Source organism: Solanum dulcamara, chromosome 4, assembly GCF_947179165.1.
Source record: "Solanum dulcamara chromosome 4, daSolDulc1.2, whole genome shotgun sequence".
Classification (NCBI taxonomy): Eukaryota; Viridiplantae; Streptophyta; class Magnoliopsida; order Solanales; family Solanaceae; genus Solanum; species Solanum dulcamara.
Window position 1 is genome coordinate 11,388,067 of NC_077240.1, and position 8,465 is coordinate 11,396,531.

Consider the following 8,465-nt stretch of genomic DNA (forward strand, 5'->3'; position numbering starts at 1 on the left):
AACTTTCTTGTCAAACTTTACTACTCTGTGTTTATTGTATCCTCCACACCACTCAATGCTCCCAACTTCTACCCCTTTACCATCGTACCCATGTCAACCCCTTCTCATCCTTATAGTGTTTTGCTAGATTACATATAAATACTTTTGAAATAATATCTTTTTACTGACTTATCAAACACTAAAAAATAAGTAAGAAACCAACTTATGTTTGAGGAACACATTTTCCATGGAAAGTATTCTCCATGCCAAACACACTCATACTTTCTGTTTTGGATTGTCCCAAAAATAGTGAGAAATTTATCAAAAGAGAATTTCCCGCACCCTATATTCCTGAATGATTTTCCATTATTCTATTACCATACAGTACTTTAAGACCACTGATTATTCTAAACATTGTTGTAGTTTTCACAGATTTGCTGTTTGATTCACTTCCCATTTAAAATGTAATAGAATTTCAACTCTTACCTCCATTGTCAAGTTCAAACCAAGTGGCTCACTGAAAATTACGTTTATCTATACATGTTCTGATGCTTGACGTTCTTTGTAGTACAAATTGTTCCAAACACCAAGTGGCACACTTTATACATATAGTATCAATTAGGTACTTTCCCATTCATGAATAAATTGTTGCAAAAGGACAGTTAATTGAGTGCCTAATTGACTTTCTTTTTAGTGCTATACGACCTTGGTTCAATCTCTGACACTAATTTCATTTTGTATTTTTTTCCAACTAATTATGAATTCATGATACACAACATGGTGCAGTTGGTAAAACACCATTTATAGCGTTCGAGATTAAGCCCCGAGAATGAAATGCATTTTGATAGGGACAATTTTATCTTCTCAGTGGTCTAACGTGACGTGATTCTGGATTAGTGCAAAATGATTTAACCAAATAAAAAAAGGTGGACTCTGATTACAGTTTAGTTGTCAAACTTGGCCAATTGGCCGGCTAAATAGAATATTTCCTGTCTTGGTAAAACGCCATTGGCATCCATTCTGGACTTTTGCCGCCTGCCATATCAGCCTATTAAAATTATATACATTACTGAAGGCTGCCAACCATGTTTGTTTTATCTTTTCTATGTTTCTTGCTATAGCACATTAAAGTAATATGATGCCAAAAGAATTAATGTTTAGTCACATGACATGATGGAAACATATCCATAATCAATTGGAAAATTGTCGTAGTGAAACTTAAACAAGTCAAGAAGAAGAATAGCATATGAGTTGTGTATGCCTAGAACTCCAGATAAAATTGCTATTTAGCTACAATAAGAAGATTTGGAACTTACAATTTGAATCAAGTTAACCTCAGACATTAAATTGCTGAGTGTTGTAAATAACTTGAAAGGGACAAGGGAGATCAGCGAGAGTTTGAAACCATGGATGTGAGAAATAGCAAGCATATAATCCATGGTTGACAAACTGCACCCGAACCAGCTAAAATATGTCAAATGAGGTGAACTTAAGATTTGAGGACAACAAATCTATTCATTTCCATCAGAATCCTCATCAAAGAAGTACAAATAGGGAACCAAAGGGGCATGCTCAACTGGTTCTCCTACCTCAGTACCCTCCCCAACCATTTCAGAATTTTTCCAACCCAAATGCTGGATATAAACTCTATCAAAAGCATCAACAGTCAAAGATGAAGCTAGAAATAGTTCTAACTCATTCACAAATCGATCAGTTCGACCTGTTAGGAAAGGCCTTGCTGCTTCAGATACCATGATCTTGAACTCTTCTTGCTTTGCTTGAGGAGTAACTATTATTTGCTTTTGCTCATTTCTGCAACATTAACCAGCTGACAGATCATTCATCTTATATTGAAAATGCATAATGATGACCAATTAAGTGGACATGAGAACAATAACATGGTAACTTTAAGGTAACTGATTTTCAAGAAAATGCCATTTAATTTTCCCATAGCGCTGTAAACAAACTAAAAGGTTAGCTTGATGGTGGTGAGTTCAATGTATGAAAAATCAACAATTTACAGCAAACATTACCTTCTAAATGAATCAATCACACCTAGAATATGATGTACAATAATATCTACATCTTCTTCCTGCATGACACATAAAAGAATCAAACTTAGCAGAAATGTCATACAATAAAGTTCCCTGAGATGTTGCAAAGATGAGTGAATTATTGACATACCAGTTTAATTTTAGTACTTAAGCATACTTTAATGTACTATTGCAATAACAATGGCAAGATCGATAATCACCGAAGTTCACCGTGGGTGCCATTTAACGACTTTCAGTCACAGCAATCAAGGAAAGAAAGTTTGAATAAGTCACCATATTCAAGCCATTTTGTAATGTTTTAGACAACTATGATGTGTTCTCAACATATCATTTTATGAGAAATTGGGATCAAAATTACATCAATTCATGTTGATTTTTTAAAATATAAGCTCCTTATTGTTACAAGTTCCACTATTTGGGGAGGGAAATGGGCATATAGGAAGTCAGTTGCCTACTAGCCTAAGATGAGAAATGGGTTATTGATGATAACTGGTCTCACAGTAAGCTTTTTCACAGATCAGAGTAGGATTGTAAGCAGTTTTACCTCTACATTACAGCGATTATATCCCAGTGACTTCAACCTTATTCAGAGTGGAAAACAGGCCAGTTACACCAAGATTTACTTCAACTGAAGACTAATTAAAGATTGACTAAGAAATACCCATGGATATGCTGGTTCTGTAGACAGTTTCCTATTGGTTGGAAATTAGTATTATTCATCTCTACCTTACAAAGACCCCGAGAAACTTGTTCAGTCTGGAAATAAAAAGAGTTTGCACCTCAATACTTCAGCTATAAGAACACATAAGACAAAGAATGTAAGAAACAGGCTATGAGCACAGAATAATAATCAGAAGTTATTTTCTCTGTGAAACATTATATGCTTCTAATTGTTGTGATTCAAGGGCTTATTGCTTATATTGACCATCATAATCAAAAGTTATTAAGAGGTTGAGTTGCAATCTATATTGAAGATTACAGCATTAATCAATGAAAAAGATGAGATTGAAGGACCTGAGTCAAAGCCTGGATTTCTCTTCTCAACCAACTTATAAGCCAAGGATTAGGCTGAAGGTACTTGTGCAACTTCCAATAACGCAACACATTGAATTTGTCACATATGCCCCCTGCAGAACTACCAATTTTAAGTTCTTGGAAGCAAAGTGATATCTCATAAAAGATATCCAGTAGATATGGCTAAGATGTAAACCAATGATGGAAAACATTATACCTTCATCAATATAATAGCACTGCAATCTATACTTGTGAGATTTTGTGAAGAATGCACTGGAATACAAATGTCATAAAAAGGAGCTCAATAAATCAAATTAGAAAAGTAACAAACAAAGCAGAACAACTATAGAGGACTTGCTACCTATTGTCCAAGTTTTCATTAACAGAATGTTGTTGAAAAAAACCTCCACTATAGTTCCGTATAATAGAAAAATTATCTGTCTGCAAAATAGACAAAGAAGAGTGTTGATTTGAAAAGGAAATACAGCAGAAAATATTTTATACATTAATAATAGAAGAGTTAGAAATTTTTGTCAGTTATAAGAAGAGTCAGAAATATAGAGTGATTTCAAAAGTACCAGGGATAATAAATATAGCATCCTCCAGAAAAGCAACATGAAAAACAAAAGGTGACAGATTTCTAAGTGTCTAAGTTTTATTCTGAACAAAAAATTCATTCATATGATTTTTAGAAAATAATGTGTCACTTTGCACCGATATCTGCTGTCTAGTGCTAGCCTCTTAATGAGAAAGTACTAGTTGATGAGGTGCATGCCTTAGCACATTGACTCAGAGAGACACGAGGCACATAACTCGAGCTTTATCAAGCTTTTAACTACTGCCTGTAATGGTAACTTTTGTGTCTTTTTGTGCCTCTTTTTTTTTTTGGACAAAATGTCGATAGAATATGTCAAACAATAACAATATAATATCCAGTGAGATACAATATGTCAAATATACAACAAAACATAATACCCAGTGTAATCCCACAAGTTGGTTGTTGAGGAGAGTAAAGTGAATGTAAACCTTACCTCTACTCAAGGAGATCGAGAAGTTGTTTCTAAAAGACCTTCGGCTAATACGTCAAAGATAAGATGGTAAAAAAAAAAAGAATCCATATTTCTTTCATTTCAATTCCCAGATACAAATGTCCCCACCAATAAACTTTAGACAAGCTACTCCAAAACATTCAATAGGCAAACAAAAGTCAGAGTTTCTAAAGGGACCAAAATCTGATTCAAGTTCAGGAAAACATTTACAAATAAATTGCATACATTTATGCACATCTCCGTTCTATCACTTTGGTATATCCACACTATGTACAAAGCTCCATGACAACTTTCAGATCAAGCAAAAAGTTTGTAAGACCAAATATCTAATCCCACAGTCTTGACCTCACAATTGTGTGTGACACACAATTATATGGATGGTAGAAGTTCTGGAATCCTCTCAAATATGTCTTAACAGAAAATGCTTCATTTTTCTTTAAGGTTCCTACATAGTAAAAGTACTCTTACACGAAAGCCTGGCATTTAGAGGGAATCATATCATTGTTAATAGTAGTTCATCAATCAATGCCCTATAAATTTTGTTGTACCAAATTGCTACCATTCCTGAAAGGGATCCATTTTACTAAGAACACTTGGAAAATAGGAACCAATAAGAATGATAAAACAGGTTCGGACCTTACATAAAGGACACTTTACTGAAGCAGGTGCATGAGAGTGCTTACTCGTAACCACTTTTATCCAACGCAGAATGCAGCTGTAGCAAAATTTGTCTACAGAAAAACATGAATGGTTTAAGCACTAACTAACTGATTTATTTAGATACAATCCATATATAGCAAAAAGGATATATAAAAAAAGCTACTGAATTAGAGCTTAAAAGTTAAAACCTATGAAATTGTATCTTAACAATGGCTGCGCAGATATGTGTAAAACTAAAAAAAGAGGCGGCGTACGGAAACATTGATCCAAGTAGGACTCTTCAGTAACTGGTGCAAGACAAATCGGGCACGGATTTGGGTCGGAGGCCTGTGGCTCCGCCGCGTTCCGGCCGTCTTCAGCCATGGACAACTGCCAAAATCTATCGGAAACGTTGTAAGAGAACCCCAATTTATCCTTTTTCCTATTTTTTCTTTTTCTAAATTTGCCCCAAGAAGTTTTGTTGAATATTCATTTAAGTCATACGTGTTCCAACAAATATCGCATCACTTGTTAGAAAGAAAGAAAATTAATAATTTAAGATCCATTTCATTTTATGTGATGGCATGAAGTTCAAAAAATGAAATATTTTTAGATTCGTAAATTTAAGTATATGATAATACGTCATCATCTTGGTACTTTTACTCTAGAAGCAAGTCTTTAAAGTTAAAAATTTAAAATTATTAAACTTGAAGTTACATTAATTTGAAAATAAACATTGACATATCAGCTAAACAACTCGTCTTAACAAAAAACATAGTCTACCGGACTATAACAAAAAACCACGCCAGGTTGAGTTCAATAAACTGAAACCACATTGTCCAAAATTTCACTAAACAAACATTTTACTTTGGTCCCTCTGGGGATATTCGATTAAAAGGAAACATAGAAGACTTGCTTTTGAACTATAATGACTATGATATTTGGACAGTGGCAACAAATTAAATGGGAACTTTTCGTGCTCTTTGCTTGGAACCTTATGAGACAGTGGCAACAGTCTATTCACAAAGTCTAGCTATGTTCGTGAATAGACTGTTGTGACGTAATCTCGTTCCATTTAAATTCTTTTGCGCAGGAAATATACTAAAAGATGATGAGAAAATCATGAAGTTTGGGATTCCATTCCCATCAAGATAATGCTTAGTCAGTGCCAAGAACTCCACACCATAAGGCGGATTAACCAAAAGAAAACTTTGGAATATTTTAGGCTTCATTATCATTGAAGACATGAAACATAACAAACTAACAAAAGACAGCTTTCTTCGTTTGCCTCTGAAGTTCCATCCTACGTTGTTGCAGTTCACCAACTTGAGCCTTTAACATCTCAACCTCTTGTTTTATCGCTTTCATTTCCTTCTGGGAGGAATTTATCCAACTCTTGCCTAAACAGCTGCTGACTTTCATTATGGTCTGTGACTTAGTTCTCTGGTAACTTGAACCATCTGAAGTTAGTAACCTCGTCATATTGACCTGTTCAAGAAGTATAAATTGTGTCCTGATGTTATCAGGCAGCCTATCATTCTTCAAAGCATGCATTTGTGCTTCCTGTGATAGCTTGTGGTACTCCATTTTTCTGCATATGCTGCTTCTTTCTTCTTCTGTTAAGTCAGGATGTTCCTGCAAGAAGCCATTTCATTTCAATTTCCAAGAAATACTGAATCAATTTTTTGAGATATGAGGAAAAGAGCAAATGCATTATGCATACCTTGAGGTACATGTCTATCGACCTATATAGGTTGTCATTGCAAAATCTTGCTTCTTTTGGCAATGCATTTACAAGAGAGTCAAAGCTTCTTGCTACAAGGTTCTCATCCCTCACTATGAGGGAGAGGTAGTCGTTCACCAGCCTCCCGACAACACACATTCTTGACTTGGGATTATTTGATGCAAGAGAAACATAAGCTTCTACCACTTGAACAACAATATCCACATCGAAAAGAGTTGTACTGTTCCTGACTAGAAGGTCTTTAGCACTACATTTTTCCAGCATGAGAGCTATTCTTGTCTTGAGCTGGTCTTTTAATTTGGGATCAATATTCATAATTAGTCCAATCTTGAAAAGATGAAGCAGAAAATTGCTGGGAACTGAGTCTTCTTCAGCAGGAAGCACCCTTATCAAACATTCAGTTGTCACTCTATGTAGCTGGATGGACAATTCTTGATCTTTCAGCTTCTCTTGTGAAACTGCGATTTGAGAAATCCACTTCTTTGTCCAGTGAGCTATACATGACCCCACAAGCTCTGGCTTAATCTTTCTCTTTTTGATCAATGAAATTGCTTCGATAAAATGATCTATCCGGAGGGATGAAAAATCATTGAAAAACCAACTGCCACACAACTTCACCAACTTGGTTGTATCATCTGCCGTAATATTCACTAACACTTCATTGTCTTCTATGCTACTCACTGCAGTCTCTGAGCAAGCTTTCCAAGAAATAGCTTCTGTGCAACGTTTGACAATGTGCAAGTCTTTAGACCACGACGAAACTGATTCACAGCTTTTCAAGATCCTAAATGTGTCTTTCCACGAAGAAAGGATTACGTAGCTAAGGAATGCCTCTGCTTTAGAAATTAGATTCCCTTGGTGAAGATCATCGTTCATTTCCAAGAAATGAGCAGCACAATACAGTGGGGCAACGTTTGAAGCTGTAGCTTTGATCTTCAGTCCATAGCAAAATTTCACTACTAATTCAAAGATTTTAGCCCCACCGGGAATTGTATCAATCTGAACTCTAGTATAGTTGTTCCCATTTCTTTCGAATACCAATCTGTTAAGGTATCCACTTCTTGAAACCACGGAGAGCTGAAAGTCGACAAGAATAACTTTAAAAAGTTCCACAGAAAGCATAGTTGAACTCCATAACACAAAACCATACCTCTAACAATGCCTATTCCATCTAGTTTACCAAATATTAGTCGAAAAATTGGAAAGATCAGTCAGATAAAAAGCAAAAAGCTAAAACGTGGTGTGATTTTGAACTTTATCTATTTGGGATTTTCCTCTCAATTAGAGAAATGAACAGTGTAGCTGTGTACCTTATGCAAGTGGAAGCTTTGGTCTCTGATTTCGACTATCAAATCACTTGGTATTTTTGTTTGGACAAACCTGCACCAGTGTTGTTACATTCATTAGTCACTGCAGACGATTAAAACTTAAATCAATATCACTTAACACAAACAAAGAGAGGAATGTACTCTTACCAGCTCTTGTTTCTTCTTTCCACAGACTCTGCCACCATACTGCCACTGGCTGGAAAAATTACACAGTGATTTCTCTTCTCCACAAATATCGATTCACCAGTTACTGGATTTTCTTTCACCATATCTTCAGCAGGTATACTAGCCCCTTAGTTTCCTGTATTCTGAATTATACACTTAATTCTTCTTTGCAATATTATATAGTTCCATCACCCCATAATGTCCCTTTCATGCATTGAATTTATAAGAGTCCTAACTACTTTAGGAATTTTAGGAACCAGTCTTACTTTTAGTCCTTAGCAAACAATCATTATCTTCCTAAAGGAATGTGTAATACAACTGACTCGAAACACACAATTTGCATAATAGACATCGTATTTACACAAATATAAGATCAACGGCACTTCTGGATGTCGTTTTCTATTTCTCTATTGATCTTTTTACACCTAAATTAAACTTCTATCTAATGGACTTTGTCAAGAAATTAAATCTTCCTGGCAGGATAGATAAGAGG

At 35.3% G+C, this 8,465-nt stretch overlaps 2 protein-coding genes across 3 annotated transcripts; both read right to left on the reverse strand.

The window, feature by feature from the left end:
- Positions 1 to 1,392: 1,392 nt before the first annotated feature.
- Positions 1,393 to 5,173, reverse strand: LOC129886215 (uncharacterized). 2 transcript variants are annotated; one of them, XM_055960798.1, is made up of 7 exons: positions 5,011 to 5,173; positions 4,733 to 4,827; positions 3,409 to 3,488; positions 3,265 to 3,320; positions 3,048 to 3,160; positions 2,013 to 2,071; positions 1,393 to 1,791 (listed from the first exon to the last, which is right to left on the reverse strand). In XM_055960798.1, exons 1-7 carry the CDS (start codon positions 5,117 to 5,119, stop codon positions 1,491 to 1,493), a joined length of 813 nt encoding a protein of 270 aa, XP_055816773.1. In that variant the 5' UTR covers positions 5,120 to 5,173; the 3' UTR covers positions 1,393 to 1,490. The 2 variants fall into 2 exon arrangements, with proteins under 2 accessions (XP_055816773.1, XP_055816772.1); XM_055960797.1 differs by having other exon boundaries at positions 4,945 to 5,159.
- Positions 5,174 to 5,858: 685 nt separating this feature from the next.
- Positions 5,859 to 8,465, reverse strand: LOC129886216 (root phototropism protein 3-like). Its single transcript, XM_055960799.1, has 4 exons — positions 7,955 to 8,465; positions 7,790 to 7,859; positions 6,459 to 7,556; positions 5,859 to 6,370 (listed from the first exon to the last, which is right to left on the reverse strand). The coding sequence occupies exons 1-4, from the start codon at positions 8,074 to 8,076 to the stop codon at positions 5,996 to 5,998; spliced, it is 1,665 nt and encodes a 554-aa protein (XP_055816774.1). The 5' UTR covers positions 8,077 to 8,465; the 3' UTR covers positions 5,859 to 5,995.

Bases quoted from the DNA above. Each gene is read 5' to 3' on its own strand.
- LOC129886216 (XM_055960799.1), bottom strand. From the start codon at position 8,076: ATGGTGAAAGAAAATCCAGTAACTGGTGAATCGATATTTGTGGAGAAG. The intron at 7,860-7,954 runs GTAAGAGTACAT...ACACTGGTGCAG, and splicing joins GAAAGAAGAAACAAGAGCTG to GTTTGTCCAAACAAAAATAC. The intron at 6,371-6,458 runs GTATGCATAATG...GGCTTCTTGCAG, and splicing joins CGATAGACATGTACCTCAAG to GAACATCCTGACTTAACAGA.
- LOC129886215 (XM_055960797.1), bottom strand. From the start codon at position 5,119: ATGGCTGAAGACGGCCGGAACGCGGCGGAGCCACAGGCCTCCGACCCA. The intron at 3,489-4,732 runs GTCCGAACCTGT...TCTATTTTGCAG, and splicing joins TAAAGTGTCCTTTATGTAAG to ACAGATAATTTTTCTATTAT. The intron at 3,161-3,264 runs GTATAATGTTTT...GTAGTTCTGCAG, and splicing joins GTGCTATTATATTGATGAAG to GGGGCATATGTGACAAATTC.